The sequence below is a fragment of the Bubalus kerabau genome, chromosome 11, assembly GCF_029407905.1.
Source record: "Bubalus kerabau isolate K-KA32 ecotype Philippines breed swamp buffalo chromosome 11, PCC_UOA_SB_1v2, whole genome shotgun sequence".
NCBI classification, from domain to species: domain Eukaryota; kingdom Metazoa; phylum Chordata; class Mammalia; order Artiodactyla; family Bovidae; genus Bubalus; species Bubalus kerabau.
The window spans coordinates 3400434-3418376 of NC_073634.1; the positions used below are offsets into that span (position 1 = coordinate 3400434).

At 44.6% G+C, this 17943-nt stretch overlaps 1 protein-coding gene across 5 annotated transcripts in view; it reads right to left on the minus strand.

Annotated features, from left to right (window-relative positions):
- Nucleotides 1–17943, minus strand: part of TMEM87B (transmembrane protein 87B) — a 51185-nt gene that overhangs the window by 31579 nt on the left and 1663 nt on the right. For 4 of the 5 annotated variants that reach the window (XR_008700111.1, XM_055539286.1, XM_055539287.1 and 1 more), the window contains exons 2-8: nt 12178–12238; nt 8120–8211; nt 5759–5893; nt 4372–4425; nt 2282–2372; nt 781–842; nt 223–406 (exon numbers count right to left, since the gene is read on the minus strand). Coding sequence is in view for 4 of the 5 variants with exons in the window: in XM_055539286.1 (XP_055395261.1) it covers nt 223–406; nt 781–842; nt 2282–2372; nt 4372–4425; nt 5759–5893; nt 8120–8211; nt 12178–12238 (679 nt within the window). In the remaining variant the exon portion in view is untranslated. Of the gene's footprint in view, nt 1–222; nt 407–780; nt 843–2281; nt 2373–4371; nt 4426–5758; nt 5894–8119; nt 8212–12177; nt 12239–14225; nt 14467–17943 lie in introns of those variants that run through there. The other variant, XM_055539288.1, reaches the window with a different exon arrangement.

A 17943-nucleotide genomic window follows, 5' to 3' on the forward strand; every position in this document is an offset into this window, starting at 1 on the left:
AAGTGAAAGGGAAGTCGCTCAGTCGTGTCTGACTTTGCGACCCCATGGACTGCAGCCCACCAGGTCCTCCGTCCCTGGGATTTTCCAGGCAGGAAGACTGGACTATGGTTTCCCAAACCACTGGATGAAGGTGGGTGGTGAGGGGGAGTCCCCTCTGCTCTGCTCACAAAGGCTAGGAGGCTCTTGGCTTATACCATGTTCATGGACACAGTCACTACTTACTTGATAGCCCAGTGCTGTTGATGTTTTGGTATTCAGCATAAAAAACTGCTTTTTCAAGCATTCCCAGGAAAATAACAGCTGCAATCCAGAACTGGATTCTTAATATATCTTTCCAGTAACAGGCAGACCACATCAGCCACAGAACACCATATAGGATATAAACAATACACATCACCATGTAGAACTGTGGGAAGAGAAGCAACTTTAATCAGTTAAGCCTTCTTTTCATTTGAAAATTGAGATTTCTAGAAAACACAAAAGACCCTGAATAGCCAAGGAAAAGAAAACGAAGCTGGAGAAATCAGGCTCCCTAACCTGACACTGCACCACAAGGTTACAATGAAAACAGCACGGCACTGACACAAAGTGAGCACTGGCATCTCTACATTCAGGTTTGCAATCCTCTGTCTCCCAGTCACCGTGGAACCAGAAATTGAGGGTATGTCAGTGCTAGCTATTAAGGAATCACTGCCACTGATCTCTTAAGTTTTTTGAATATTCTAATTAGGATACAAACTCATTTTTAAAAAAAGGAAAAAAATTATCAGAGATACTCACAATCATTAGAGGCCAATCTGAGGCAGAGATATATCCATAAGGTCCCAACATAGAAAGAGAAACTGGAGAAAGCAGGATGGGGATAAAGAAATTAAGGTATTAAAATTAATAGGTTTTTCTTAAGTTTTTCAATGTAAGCTCATTCTAAGGCTCCAAGAATATAAACCAAGTGAACAAATGCTAAATTTTTACCTAGCACACACAGAGTACTGGATAATTACTAGTTTGTTTGATTATGTAACCTTATCCAGATATCTTTACTTACAGAAACGGTCTTATACAGCATGGGCTAAGTTGGCTCTTATGCAGACAGCAAAGTAGTCCTGGTCAGAGACTGGCCCTGGCTGAGTCCCTGACCTCACTGAGGACTTTGTCTTTCATAATGTAACTTGGACAAATTACTGAACTCCAGATTCTAGTTTGGGTTGTTGTCTGAGACAGCAGTAACAGAGTGGCAGATACAGTACAAGACTTGCAGGGCTCAGCAACTACTACTGCACCATTTACTATTCAGCAGAAGCTTAAAACTGCCTACTGGTATCAAAGAAAGGAGGCGGGGAGCAGGATGGCGGCGGGGCCCCTGCCCCCTGTGTGGCATGGTCTGGCCCATTACAGCACCTCCAGGAGGAAGCCCTGCTTCACATTCTCCAGAGCAGCCTCTTTACCAGCTTCAGTGGGAAGAACAGCTCTGGGTCTCCTCTGCAGCCATGCCTGTCTCATCTCATTGCTTTCTCCCTCCCCTTTGGACTGGGTGCCCCTCAGAGACAGACTTTGGCTTCACCTCTGTGTCCCCGTGGGTGAATCAGGGCAGTGTGCAAACTCCCAGGATGCTCACATGCTGTTTGGCTACTGTCAGCCCAGCAGATGCCCAGCCTAGAAAGTGAGCGACAAGGCAATTCCAGGACCTATGAGAGCATCTGCTCCCTTGAAAACTGCGTGATGCGCGCCTGGGCTCAGACTAGACACCAGGAGCCACAGCTTCCCGTGACAGAGGGTCTACCTCATCGGGCAGGCAGGGGAGCTCAGGGCACAGAAGCCACGGTTGCCAGAGGCGCTACTTCTACTCCTAGGCTACAAACATATGTTTTTTGTTTCTTTTTGGAACTTTTTAAAGAACAAATTTTTAAACCCCCAATGATGGCCTTTTTCAAGAAACAGAATATAATCTATTTCAACTACAATTAGGGTGTTGCCCACTCATTTCTACATGCTAAAAATTTTTTTCTTTTAATCTGGAGAATTTTGTACCCCTTCATGAAGTTAAAACTTTTTAAAATTTAGCTTAATTTTAAATTTCTAGTCTGTTAAAAAAAAATAAATATTAGAGTTAAGATAAGCATAAAGTTTTAAGTCCCAGAAATAAACAGATTATTCATTTTTGTGATTAAAGAAATTTCTTTTTGAATAATGTATTTTAACAGAGAATATAGATTTGAGTTAATGACAAAAATACAGAATACAGTAAAAACAGACTGTAAATGTGTATACTGTTTAACTATACCGTTCAAATTCCAGCTTGCATCTGTTTTTTCTGTTTTAACAGAAACAATAAAGATATGAAACCCATCTCTTTGTGTTTTGGCTACAACATCCTGAAACAGGAAAAAAAATCCTTTGAGTTATTTTTTCAAATTGCTTTTATAAGATATAGCTAAACAACTGTTCACCACGCTTTAAATCAATCGTTAAGAATCGAACTGGGGGGACTTCCCTGGTGGTCCAGTGGTTAAGAATCCACCTTCCAATGCAGGGGATACGGGTTTGATCCCTGGTTGGGGAACTAAGATCCCACATGCCAGGGGGCAATCAAGCCTATGCGCTGCAACTACTGAGTCTCTGCACTCCAGAGCCTGTGCTCCGCAACAAGAGAAGCCTAAGTGCCACGACTAGAGAAAGGCTGCGTGTTGCAGCAAAGAACCCTGGCACCGCAAGGCAGACCCAATGCAGCTAAAAAAAAAAAAAAACGAATTGGGCTCCTTAAACACACACACACACAGAGGCGGGCTGTAGAAGGATAGTGGGGAGCAGAAGGATTTCCTCGATTTTTTTTTTTTACCACCAACCATCCTTCCAGAACCAAAGGATGGAGGAGGGAAAAAGCCTTTTCCACTTGCCAATATTTTCTACTTCTTGTATTTCTACAGGTTTCCTCCTAAAGTTACCATTCTATATTTAGTATTATCTTTCAAATAGTTTTTCTAATATCAAGCATTTGGTTGTTAAATGTGTGTGTTTTAAAATTAAACAGGGGAAGAAAGATGTCATATAACATGATTGGAAATGACTCAAATACAGCATATAGGCTAAAACAGGGGTCCTCAACCCCCCCAGGCCACACAGCAGTACCAGTCCGTGGGCTATTAGGACTGGGCCACACAGTAGGAGGTGAGCGGTGGGTGAGTGAGCAAAGCTTTCTGTATTTACAGCTGTTCCCCATCGCTGACATTACTGCCTGAGCTCTGAATGGCAGATCAGTGGTGGCATGTAAGTGCAATGTCCTTGGGTCATCCTGAAACCACCCCCCACCCCAGGTCCGTGGACAAACTGTCTTCCACGAAACCAGTCCCTGGTAGCAAAAACGTCGGGGACTGCTGGGCTAAACTTTTAGATTCCTTCAGGCACTCTGTCGCTCGAGCTCAGACCCACTGAGAAGCTGAACCCGCCTGCCTGGGAACTGCCTGGGCCCTCCATCGCCCCCATGTGGTTGGACCACACTTCTCACACGCCTCCTTCCTGAGTACTCCCTGTTCTTCCCTGTCATTTCCTCCTCCTCCACCTGTGACAGCATGTGTACAAAGAAAGCTGGCTCAGCACCACTGCAGACTGAGTGCCTTTCCACAACCAGACTGTTCCATAAGATGGTTGAAGAAGACCATAAAAGCAAACATCAAGCTCTCCTAAATCTGCTTTCGGTCCCTACACTCAACTCTCTGTAACCCTCTCAACCTCTTAGTCTTCTGACTTTTAGTGAAGTGGAAGTGAAGTCACTCAGTCGTGTCCGACTCTTTGCGACCCCGTGGACCGTAGCCTACCAGGCTCCTCTGTCCATGGGATTTTCCAGGCAAGAGTACTGGAGTGGATGCCATTTCCTTCTCCAGTGGATCTTCCCGACCCAGGAATCGAACCCAGGTCTCCCACATTGTAGACAGACGCTTTACCATCTGAGCCACCAGGGCAGTCTTTTAGTAAGTGACTTTTAGTAATTCTCCCCAATTCTAAATTTTCCCTCCACCTGGTGCTACATCATAGTTTCTATTTCTTTATTTCCCTAAAGTTGATACCGAGTAGCCCACTGCTATGTTGTCTAAGGCATGTGACAGTGTGATTTTATTTTTTAAAGTAAAAGAAGACTACACAGAAGTTACCCTTAAATTATGGCTTTAAAGAGATTTTTTAAACAAAGAAACAAGTATGTACAAAATTCACACAGACATATCTAAGAATATACACTGTTTTAAATTACACTTCTTTTTTTCTTTCCTAATTCTACTCACCCTACTTAAGATCATGAGTATCTATCCATCATCAGATTCTGCTCAGTCTTACTCTAACTTGTATATATTTGATTTAAAGGCAAAGAAAGTGACTTACTGTTGATCCTTCCTGGTTTGAGACATTTCCAGTATTTGATATTAATTGTTTATTCTGGAAAAAAGAACAAAATAATTCCATTTTATACTGTTGCATTTCCATGAGGAAAAATAGTTCTAACAAATTGAGGGGAAAAAAAAAGCTGTTACAAAAAAAGTAAAGATTTGAAGGCAGAACACCAGACAACAAATCTCACTGTACCCTAAACACTCGTAACAAAATCCTACACTTAAAAAATTACTTCCTTCTTCAGGGCAGTGGTTTCCATTGGCAGGGAGGGTGTTAGGAACCCAAAGGGGATTCAAAGTGCTCAGATGGTCTATACTTGATCTGGGTCTATGGGGATGGGTTCGGGTTGTGAAAATTCATTAAGCCCTACACTTCTGATACGCATGCTTTATTTTATGTTTATTATACTTCAACACAAATTTTTATTTTTTTTTAATTTTATTTTATTTTTAAACTTTACATAATTGTATTAGTTTTGCCAAATATCAAAATGAATCCGCCACAGGTATACATGTGTTCCCCATCCTGAACCCTCCTCCCTCCTCCCTCCCCATACCATCCCTCTGGGTCATCCCAGTGCACCAGCCCCTCAACACAAATTTTTAAAAGAACCCTTTGAAAAAAAAGTGTTTTTTTGATTTTTATAAAAATATTTATCTGGATGCGCCAGGTCTTAGCTGTGGCGCTGGGATCTTCAGGCATGCAGGGTCTCAGCTATGGCACAGGGGATCTAGTTCCGTGACTGGGGATGGAACACAGGTCTCCTATCAAGAGCACCCAGTATTAGCCTCTGGACCACCACAGAAGTCCCCAAAATTTTTATTAAAGAGATTTTCACTTCAGAATTTATAGGACAAAAAAAATCAGTTAAAATGACCCACAGCCTCACTACCCAGGATGATCACTATTAACATTATAGATTCCAGTCTTCCAGGTTTAGTAGGAGAAAGTGCACAGAGGACAGTTTTCAAGTGTGTTAAATGCTGGTAAGCTGACAGACCTCCAGTAAGAGCAACAGACGTGGGGTCTAACACCATGGAGGTGACTGACCACCTTGACTAGAGCAATTCTGATGGGATGAGGGCAGCAAAGGCCCGCCTGGGGTGGGCAGAAGCAAGGGAGGCGGTGGCAGCAGGTCACGAAAGGCTGATAAAGGGCCTCTTTCAAGGGCGCTGCTGCGCCGGGTGCAAAGGCGCCAAACAGTGGAGCCAGTATCTCACTTACTATGTCCTGCCACACACACAAAAGAACTGAACCTAAAAACTGATGAATTAAGACCTTTCTTTATCACAATACTGGTGACACGAAGTTAAATTGATACTTATATTCACTGGGAAACAAATACATCTGATTTCAACGCGGTGAGACAGATACTCACATTCAGTGGGGGAAACACCTGTAAATCACCGCTGCACTCTACATTTTCATTTTTTGTTGTCCAACATTCACTGTTCTTGAAATAATGGCCACAAAAGTCTTCAGTGCCGGGAAGCTCACGTTTCTGTGACAGCTCCTACACAAGGTGAAGTTCTACGTCATGATTCATTTTCACTTAATATCTGAACAATACCAAAAACTTACTTTGTTTGGAACACTTGAGACATTCAGTAGAACAAAATACCAAGAAGAAAAAAAGCTCTGCATATAATTCTGTGTATAACACTTTGTCCTGGGATTACTTTCATTCTACTCCACGTAGAAAGGGTTTTAGAGAGAGAAGCAGTACTCAGTTACAAGGAAAGATAAACCAAACACATAGTAACATAAAGCACAGATGGCAAAACCCCAGTGACTGCAGGGGAACTTTCACTCACACATCAACTAACAATGCGGTTCCAGGCTCCTGGTGGATGAATAAAACCAGGCTCCCAACGGCAGCTCCCGGGTACCAAGAAAAGATTAAGAGGCTCTCAATGGCCAAATGGAAGGCCATGGACTTGAGTTTAAACAAACTCTGGGAGATGGTGAAGGACAGGGAGGCCTGGTGTGCTGCAGTCCACAGGGCCACAGAGAGTCAGATATGACGGAGCGACTGAACAACAACAACTGGCCACATATGGGACAATTTGAGCAAAATACATAAAAACACTAAGAGATTATGACCCACCCAATAAACTAAAAATCAGTGAGTCCATCTTGATAAAGAAAAAGAGAGAGTGCATTCTCATAGTAGGGTGCTAGTAAATGTGGAAGAAAGCACGGAATTAGAGAATCACCATTTAGCAATCATCATGTGTGCGAGGGCTAAGTGGATTCGGTCATGTCTGACTCTTGTGACCCTATGAATTGGAGCCCTCCAGACTCCCCTATCCATGGGATTCTCCAGGCAAGAATACTGGCCTGGGTTGCCCTTCCCTTCTCCAGCGGACCCTCCCAACCCAGGGTTCGAACCTGCATCTCTTACATCTATCTGCGCTGTCAAGTGGGTTCTTTACTTGCTAGCACCACCTGGGACGCCCCAGCAGTCATCATTAACAACTAATTAATCAGGCAAGAATCAAAGAACATTAAAACAAGGACTGATGAAAAAACAGGATATTTACACGTAAATACAAAAGTATTTCTTCACAAATTATTGTTAACAACAGAGAGAAAAGTAGCAGCTTTACAGTGGAAAACGGACAGAAACTTCCTTAACTGACTGAGCAAATTAACATCATCAAAAATGGGGCAAAACAGTGTATTTTCTAGTGCGTGCATGCTAAGTCGCTTCAGCAGTGTCCGACTCTCTGTGACCCCATGGACTGTAGCCTGCCAGGCTCCTCTATCCATGAGCTTCTCTAGGCAAGAATACTGGAGTGGGTTGCCATTTCCTTCTCCAGGGTATGGTATGTCCGACAAAAATATAACCTGAATTTATTCATGAGAAAATTTAAGAAACACTCAAATTGAGGGACATTTTATAAAAATAAATCGATTGTACGTATTGGTGTCATGTCATGAATGACAGCCGACCGCCCCACGCCCCCCAAAAAAAATCATGCAGAAATACAATGTGATCCTGGATTGGATTCTGTATAAAAAAAAGAAAGAAAAAAAAGCTGCTAAAAAGGACGTTCTTGAGACACTGGCAAAATCTGAATAAGATTTGTTTATCAGCTAATAGGGTAGTATCAACATTAAATATCCTAAATCTGATGTCCTATGCAATCTAAGTGAATATTTTTGTGATTTCCTCAGGAAGCACACACTGACCTCGCCTGGCCTGTTTCCTCCTCTCACACTCTCCTGTCTCCCTCCTCACCTCTTGATGAGCCTCTCACACTCTCCCGTCTCCCTCCTCACCTCTTGATGAGCCTCTCACGCTCTCCCATCTCCCTCCTCACCTCTTGATGAGATCTACTCATACTCATGAAATCTGCTCATGTGCACTAAAGCCCTAGGTTCCCTGCTACTCATTTTCTAGATGAATGAAATTTTTACATTTCTTCTTTAAATTAAGTTGATTTTTATTTATGTATGATTCACAAACCCTTTATCAATGGTTCCTATAACTCTGATTTAAATAATAACTAATGTTTTTCATAGATACAAGGAAACTGATAGACTTGTATTCTCAGAAAGCATATATTTTGACATAATTAAAGCATTTATTGTTAAGTCCCAAAATAAATCTGTGGCACTTCTAAAACTACAGTCTCTATTTCTAGACTCCTCACTTAATGAGCAAATAAATCTTTATACTCCATAATTTTTCCTTCATAGCTTTACACTCATTTAAAATTTGCATTTTACTTACTTCCAACTCAGAATAGTCGTTGTGACAGGTATGATGCTCCAAATGCCACTCTATGGTAAACTTCACAGGCCTGGGACAACTGAATGACTTAACTGTTTAGAAAAAGAAAGTCTCATTTTGTAGTAACAATATTGTAAACAATATTATATACCCCAATTTAAATTTCAGGTTTCAAGAATTCAATTTAAAATAGGCTACCTTAAGGAAACAATGAGTAAAATATTACCTAATTCCTCCAAAAAGTCGCCACAAAATGAGACAGGTAAGTTCATTACATTATCACAGTGAACCAAATGTTGCTATAAGACTAGTCATTTCATCTATATGTTAAGTCCAGTGTTAAAATAAACAGAGTACCCAGATATGCTCAGTCACTGTTTATTTCACTCTGAAACGCTCTCTTCACTGACTTATCCACCCAAAAAGTACTGAGTAAGTAGCCCTTGTGTGCCAGGAAGGGACATAGTGGTAAACTAGAATAATACCTGGATGCTTGACAAAAGAGGAATTAGGGGAAAGGAGAGTTAACAGTTAAACAGGCACCTTTGATGGAGGAGGGGGCTGAGAAGAGGGGCTCAAGCGAGCCCTGGGCAAGGTGCCTAACAGTCATGTGGGCGTGAAGAACGGGGCCCCAGCTGGCTCAGGAGCAAAGAACAGAAGTCCGCCCAGGGAAGAGGGGGGTGGACAGACAGGACAAGCAAAGGCCCAGCAGGCGGAGGGTAGCAGCAGTGTGGCCGCCTGAGGCAGTTTGCTAAGGAGTATGGGGTCACCCAAGAGAAAGCCTGACGTCAGATCCATCAAACAGCATAGGCACACATCCAAGGGGCCAATGCTTAACTTTGCAGGCACTAAAATTTCACTCTGTGAGAACTCAGAGATGCTGTCTCCTTTCTCGCACTACTGCTGCTGCTGCTGCTAAGTCGCTTCAGTTGTGTCCGACTCTGTGCGACCCCACAGACGGCAGCCCACCAGGCTCCGCCGTCCCTGGGATTCTCCAGGCAAGAACACTGGAGTGGGTTGCCATTTCCTTCTCCAATGCAGGAAAGTGAAAAGTGAAAGTGATGTCGCTCAGTCGTGTCCGATTCCTCGAGACCCCATGGACTGCAGCCCACCAGGCTCCTCCGTCTATGGGATTTTCCAGGCAAGAGTACTGAAGTGGGGTGCCATTGCCTTCTCCTGCACATGTATAAACCCAAATGCCCAACTGCTCACTTAAAATAAATAGTAACTATAAAGTAGACATGTAACGATCAATTAGCTCTCTTCAACAAGCCTTCCTGGACGCCCAGTGTGATGCGGAGGTTGCCTGGTGAGCATGGCAGAACAGGAGGCTCAGGTGCATCCACCCCTGCCAGCCACCTGTCAGAGCCTTGGTCACAGCTCAAGACAGACCTCTCGCCCACCAGCGCTGAGGCACTGCCAGCTTTCACCCAACTCAACTCTCATTTAAAAAGAAATGCTTTTGTTCCTAACTCCCTCCTGCTGCCTCACTCTTTCTCCCTTTAGATATGTTAATACTAAACTGTGATCTACTTCAAGCCTGACTCAGACATTTACACTGTGTTGCATGCTTGCTCAGTCATGTCAGACTCTTTGCGACCCCACAGACTGTAGCCTACCAGGCTCCCCTGCCCATGGGATTCTGCAGGCAAGAATATTGGAGTGGGTTGCCATTTCCTCCTCCAGGGGATCTTCCCGAACCAGGAACTGAACCCGTGTTTCCTGTGTCTCCTGCACTGCAGGTGATTCTTTACCGCTTGAGCCATAAAAACCAAATATCTGTTTCACTGGTCCATATAAACTTTTACTCCCCCACAGAGTTTTTTTTGTCTGCCCCCGTGTTTAAAATCTTGTCTAGACACCGTGACATGAATTTATTAAAGCACTGAGATGCCAAAATCTTTTCCTCACCCACCTTGGGCTTTGATTTCTTCTTACCAAGTTCTTATCACCGACTGAAGATCTATGATCTCAGGGAGCTGCTTTAACCCGCCTCTGCTTTCTAGCTAATGACTCGCCTACTTCCATCAGCAGAGACCACACAGCACACGACAGCCCAACAGATGATCAGAGGATGGCATGAGAGAGAAAATGGGCATGGCTGTGGAGGCCATGAAGCCCAACTGCTCTATCCAACCAAAAAAACTACTCCTTATCCCCAAACTTTAGCCCTGGCAACCAACTGACCTAGTCAACTTACTGGAAACACCAAGAGGACTAAGGGCACAGTAAACCACTAAGTTTACCATGAAACACTGAGATCAAGTGTAAACCCACTTGTTGTTATTTACTCGCTAAGTCGTGTCCAACTCTTTGCAACTCCATGGACTATGGCCCACCAGGCTCCTCTGTCCATGGGATTCTCCAAGCAAGAATACTGGAGTGGGGTGCCATTTCCACCTCCAGGGGATCTTCACGACCCAGGGATCGAAGCCGCATTTCCTGCATTGATAGGCGGGTTTTTCACTGCTGAGCCACTAGGGAAGCCTGAAAACCCACTAAATATACTGAAAACCTCTCCCTCTATGACTTGTTAGTCATGACATATCGGTATTTACATAGACAAGAGTCCCGAGCAGTATTTTTGCTTTCATAAGCCCTAAAATTGTATGCAGGTCAGGAAGCAGCAGTTAGATCTGGACATGGAACAACAGACTGGTTCCAAATAGGAAAAGGAGTACGTCAGGGCTGTATATTGTCACCCTGCTTATTTAACTTATATGCAGAGTACATCATGAGAAACGCTGGACTGGAAGAAACACAAGCTGGAATCAAGATTGCCGGGAGAAATATCAATAACCTCAGATATGCAGATGACACCACCCTTATGGCAGAAAGTGAAGAGGAACTCAAAAGCCTCTTGATGAAAGTGAAAGTGGAGAGTGAAAAAGTTGGCTTAAAGCTCAACATGCAGAAAACGAAGATCATGGCATCCGGTCCCATCACTTCATGGGAAATAGATGGGGAAACAGTGGAAACAGTGTCAGACTTTATTTTTTTGGGCTCCAAAATCACTGCAGATGGTGACTGCAGCCATGAAATCAAAAGACACTTACTCCTTGGAAGGAAAGTTATGTCCAACCTAGACAGCATATTCAAAAGCAGAGATATCACTTTGCCAACAAAGGTCCGTCTAGTCAAGGCTATGGTTTTTCCTGTGGTCATGTATGGATGTGAGAGTTGGACTGTAAAGAAGGCTGAGCGCCGAAGAATTGATGCTTTTGACCTGTGGTGTTGGAGAAGACTCTTGAGAGTCCCTTGGACTGCAAGGAGATCCAACTAGTCCATTCTGAAGGAGATCGGCCCTGGGATTTCTTTGGAAGGAATGATGCTAAAGCTGAAACTCCAGTACTTTGGCCACATCATGTGAAGAGTTGACTCACTGGAAAAGACTCTGATGCTGGGAGGGATTGTGGGCAGGAGGAGAAGGGGACGACAGAGGATGAGATGGCTGGATGGCATCACCGACTCGATGGACGTGAGTCTGGGTGAACTCCAGGAGTTGGTGATGGACAGGGAGGCCTGGCGTGCTGCGATTCATGGGGTTGCAAAGAGTCAGACACGACTGAGCGACTGAACTGAACTGAACTGAACCCCTAAAATCCTAATTAAAATATCAGTGTCTAATAATTTTTATTTCATACTATAATCGTGTATATTTAGACAGATTTCAGAGGCACAAAGGTTTCATCACAATCATGGCATTTCCTATATCCATAAAATAAAAGAATTTATTGGATTTTAAAAGGGATTCAAAGTCAAATTTCACAGAAGTGAAATACTGTTTTGCTGAAGATTCCTTTATTAGGCTTTAACTATAACTTTTAAAGAATGATTCATATTACATTTTCTGAGACAAGATTAGAAAAATCCATTCTTGAAGATAACTACAATTTGACTGGATCAAAAGAGACTTTTAAAATGTTATAATCACCTAAAAACATCTGCCTAGTTTAAAATACATAATATTATAATGTGTCATGTTAGTTTATATTATGCTAATATATTAGATTATATGTTGCTTACTTATAATTTATTGTTACTTCAGTATTACTTACCAGAAAACTTGATCTCAGTAGAGTTAAACATAGTTTTCCTAAATATCAAAGGTCCTGATTTCTGTAATGAGAAACAAAGAAATATAGAAAGATCTTGTTAGGGACTTCCCTCGTGGTCCAGTGGCTAGGATTCCCTGCTCCTCAAGCAGGGGGCCAGGTGTGATCCCTGGTCAGAAAGCTAGATCCCACATCTAACTAGTAACTAGCTAACTAACCAGAGCTAATACCCAGTGCAGCCAAATTAAGAAATAAATATACTGGACTTCCCTGGTGCTAAGTGGATAAGAATCAGCTGCTAATGCAGGAGACCTGGGTTTGATCCCTGATCTGGGAAGACTGCATATGCCACAGAACAACTAGGCCTGGGTGCCACGAATGCCCACTCGCCCAGAGCCCGCACTCTGCCACGGGAGAAGCCCCCGCAATGGGAAGCCCACGCACTGCAAATGGAGTAGCCCCTGCTCGCTGCAACTGGAGAAAACCCTCGAGCAGCAACCAAGATTCACCGCAACCAAAATATATATATACACGTGTATTTTTAAAAACTAATAAAGAAAAATCTTGTTAAAAACATTTCTCTCTACTGTTTAAAAGTACTGTTGTACTCTGGAAAATAAACACCAAAGAACTGACGTTTTTGAATTGTGGTGCTGGAGACTATTCTTGAGAGTCCCTTGGACTGCAAGATTGAACCATGAATCCTAAAGGAAATCAACCCTGAATATTTATTGGGAGGACTGATGCTAGAGCTGAAGCTCCAATCCTTTGGCCCCCTGATGCGAAGAGCCAATTCACTGGAAAAGACCCTGATGTTGGGAAAGATTGAAGGCAAAAGAAGAAAGGGACGACTAAGGATGAGATGGTTGGATAGCATCACTGACTCAGTGGACATGAATTTGAGTAAACTCTAGGAGATGGTGAAGGAAGCCTGGTGTGCTGCGGTCCATGGTGTCACAAAGAGTCAGACACGACTTAGCGACTGAACAACAACAACAATCCTTTCACTCCTCCCTATGACCAAATCAATTATTATTATTTTTTTTAATGTAAATCTTGGACTTCCCTGGTGGTCCAATGGTTAAGACAACATGCTTCCAATGCAGTGGGCACAGGTTTGATCCCTGGTGAGGGAACTAAGATCCCACATGGTGTGTGGTCAAAAAGAGAAAAAACAAAGCAACCCATAAATCTGGTCCCATCACTGCCTCGATCAGAGCCTTGTCCCGTGTAATCTACTCCCTGCAGCGGACATGAGGCCCCCACAAGGCTCACAGCCTGAGGCCAGCAGCACACAGGGGCCGAGGGAGGGCTGCGTGTCTTGCGGCTGCGCCTGCTCTCCTGGCATCCACATAAACGCGCCTTTGATTAAACAGCTGACCCTCTCTCTGAGCTGTGGCTTACCACCCTCTCTGTGTGTGCACTCAGTCATGTCTGACTCTTCGACACTCCACGGACTGTAGGCCACCAGGCTCCTCTGTCTCTGGGATTTCCCAGGCAATAAGGAAGCGGATTGCAATTTCCTTCTTCAAGGGATCTTCCCGATCCAGGGATCAAACCTGCGTCTCTTGCATCTCCTGTACTGGCAGGCAGATTCTTTACCACTGCACTATACCACAGACTGTCTCTTTACAACAGACCAAATCTCCCTGTGGCTCACAGGGCCGGGTGTAACCAAGGCCTAGTCCTCAAAAACATAATACTCCTTCCAGCCCTCAGGACCTTAGTGGTCAACCTGAAAACTTACCTGAAAATTTACTCTTCCTCTAGTTATTTCCTTCTGACCCCTGAAAGCCCAGCTCAACATCCCCTTCCTCAGGGCATCTTCCACCAGGGCCCACACCAGGCCGGCCCTCCCTTGCAAGGTTCGTAGGACCCATTCCTTGCATCCCTCACCACAAGCACAATGAAACCTTGTACTAGCTAGTTATTTCACAACGCCCTCAGTCGGCTCAGTCGCTCAGTCGTGTCCGACTCGGTGCGGCCCCGTGGACTGCAACACGCCAGGCCTCCCTGTCCATCACCAACTCCTGAAATTTGCTCAAACTCACGTCCATTGAGTTGGTAATGCCATCCAGCCATCTCATCCTCTGTCGTCCCCTTCTCCTCCCGCCTTCAATCTTTCCCAGCATCAGGTTCTTCCCATCAGGTAGCCAAAGTACTGGACTTTCAGCTTCAGTATCAGTCCTTCCAATGAATATTCAGGACTAATTTCCTTTAGGATTGACTGGTTTGATCCATGTCTGCCCTCACCAAGAATAAAAATTCTGTGAGAAGAGATTAAGTTAAGCGAACAAGTGGTTAGGAATTACAGGAAAACCCTGATAGGAGAAACTGTTCTTTCTTGATAACCCTTTTCCCTCCATGATGGTTTTCTTCAAGATTTTTTTTAAAGTCTTTATTGAATTTGCTACAATATTGCTTCTGTTTAATGTTTGGGGTTTTTGTCCTTGAGGCATGTAGGATCTTAATTCCCCGACCAGGGATCAAACCTACATCCCCTGCATTAGAAGGTGCACTCTTAACCACTGGACCACCACGGAAATCCCATCCCTCCTCAACAGTTTCAACATCAATAAAACCCCCTCCTCTGAGCTGCACGTCCACATACCCAATTACCTAAAGGTCACGCCCTCTGGGATGTCCAATACTGTCCACATTTGAGTGAGTGAGTGAGTGAAGTCGCTTAGTCGTGTCCGACTCTTTGCGACCCCGTGCACTGTAGCCCAAAAGGCTCCTCCGTCCATGGGATTCTCCAGGCAAGAGTACTGGAGTGGGTTGCCATTTCCTTCTCCAGGGGATCTTCCCGACCCAGGGATCGAACCCAGGTCTTCCGCATTGCAGGCAGACGTTTTAACCTATTTCACCTGCACTAAACCAGACGCCTCCCCCTCTGCTCCTCACCAGCTCTCCCTGTGCTGACCAGCTTGGTTGTATGTAGGTTATGCCATCCCCAATCACCCAAGTCATGGTTTCTTTGGGTCTCTCACCTCCATCACCCAATCTCCAAGGCACACCTACTTTATCTCACAGACACTTCTCAGATTTAGCCCTTTCTCTTCATTCCTGCAGGGCTTCCCTGGTGGCTCAGTGGTTCAGAATCCACCTGCCAATGCAGGAGACATGGGTTCAGCCCCTGCGTTGGGGAGGCCCCCCGGAGGAGGAAATGGCAACCCACTCCAGTATTCTTGCCTGGGAAATCCCATGGACAGAGGAGCCTAGAAGGCTACAGTCCATGGGGCCATACAGAGTCAGTCACGACTGAGTAACAAAGCAAACACCCCCTCCATTCCTGCCACCACTGCCCTGATTCAGGCCTATACTTCTGCAATTAACTGGTACCTCTGCCTCCAGACTGGAGCCTACAATTCATCCTTAGATAACAGCCACCGTGATTAGCAGGTATGTCTAAAACTCTTCCATGGCTTGCCCTCATTCACACTCCCAAGTTGCTACTGGTGGCCAACATGTAAATTCAACCTACAAAATGGGTTGTGTTGGGCCCACAAGGAGCCTTTTAAAACTTTTTCTGAATTAGTTGACACAGTAAAAATATATGGACCTCCCTGGAGATCCAAAGGTTAAGATTCTGCACTTTCCCTGCAGGGGGTGAGGGTCTGACACCTGGTTGGGGAACTAAGATCCCACATGCTGTGTGGTGCGGCCAAAAAAGATAAAAAAATGTGTCGACCGCCCTACAGCATCCACAGCTAGAGCTGAATGGCAAGCGCCCTCTTCAGCAGTGGCACGTCATCTGCAGTTCACAGCATTCCCCACCGGCCCCAAACCTAACGCTTCACTCACTGATAGGACTTGCCTCAGCCCCCACAGGTCCTTGAGTTTGAGGCCACAGGCTCAAGGCCAAGCTCAGGGATGGAAGGCTTATGGTGGTCCAATCCCAACTAACACTCCTGCCTTGTCAGCAGACTCACCAAGAGTTTCTACACGGCTGCTGTTATACTTGCCGCCCCCTTCTTCATCTACGCATCCTTTCAGAGTCAGCCAGGCACCAACTCCAGAAAGTGGGGTTAGGTGATTTCCTCAGTGCTCCAGTAATATCCCAGGAATGCCACCATGTGTGTCATTACTACCCACGAATCTGCTCTCCCTCCACTGTGTGAGCTTCTTGAAAGAGGCGGCTGTGTCTAAAATACATCCTTCCAACAGCGATGGCCAATGTAGTGCGTGGCACATGGTAGGCAGGCACTTAAACTGTTGACCTTTACAATCGAAAGAACCATTTCTGGATGAATTTGTAGGACAAATGAAAGAAAGCTACACTTTCCTTTCCAGTTCTGAATAACAAGTTGTGACAAATTAAAATAGGGGAGAGGAAAAAATAATCAGCCTACCCTTTGCAAAGAGCTTTATGGATTGTTACTGTGAGAGTTGGACTGTGAAGAAGGCTGAGCGCTGAAGAATTGATGCTTTTGAACTGTGGTGTTGGAGAAGACTCTTGAGAGTCCCTTGGACTGCAAGGAGATCCAACCAGTCCATTCTGAAGGAGATCAGCCCTGGGATTTCTTTGGAAGGAATGATGCTAAAGCTGAAACTCCAGTACTTTGGCCACCTCATGCAAAAAGTTGACTCATTGGAAAAGACTCTGATGCTGGGAGGGATTGTGGGCAGGAGGAGAAGGGGACGACAGAGGATGAGATGGCTGGATGGCACCACCGACTCGATGGACGTGAGTCTGGGTGAACTCCGGCAGTTGGTGATGGACAGGGAGGCCTGGCGTGCTGCGATTCTTGGGGTCGCAAAGAGTTGGACACAACTGAGCAACTGAACTGACTGACTGTCCTGAATCACACAGGACTAAAGATCATGTGGGGCTTTCCTGCTGGCTCAGTGGTAAAAAATTCACCTGCCAATGCAAGAGACATGGGTTTGATCCCTGGGTCAGGAAGATCCCCTGGAGAAGGAAATGATAACCCACTCCAGTATCCTTGCCTGGGAAACCCCATGGACGGGGGAGCCTAACAGGTTACAGTCCATGGGATCACAGAAGTGTCGGACATGACTCAGTGACTAAACAACAAAAATAAAGATTATATGGGATCCAAAGAAAAATTTTCTTTCTCACGCAAGAAGCAAAGTTATTTTCTCCCCATGGCTTTAGGAATCTCCCTATCCAAAGTGTACTTGGCAAAGATCTTTACAGATATGGTCAAGCAGTCTGTTTGCAGCCAATTTATTTCCAATTTATTCTGTCTTAGTTTATGCTATTGCCCATTCACTACAGAAGCAGCATGAAACCTTAAGTGTGGTTCTCTGTGAAAGAAAGTTACTTGGCTCAAAATTGCCTGGAGTTAAAATTCCCCTCCAGGTCCTCCCCACCATTCTATACAAAACAAAGACCTCCCTTACCGGAAGAAAACAAATGGACATTAAGGTTGATTACGCCCAGCTCCCAGCCGGTCCAGCCTCTGGCCAATCTCCAGAATTCTTTGCCCTAGCCATCTAGGAGATAACTACTCTGAACAACCTTGGAGAACAGGCCCCCTTAAGACAGTAGCTTTCCACATACATGCCTATACATACTTACTCTTTTCTTGGGTTAGTGCAGCAGCTCACTAATCTGACTGCTGCCCCTTCTCGCCTCATTGAAGGTGGTCTGTTCCTGTAAAGTGCCAGTTTTGCTGAACCTTGCCTTCTCTAACTCCCTTACCTTACACTCTGAATTTTGCTTTTTACTGTTCAGAGAAATTCAATAATGGAGATACACAGGCTCTATGATTGGTACACAAAATAGGGCACCAACCCAGGAGA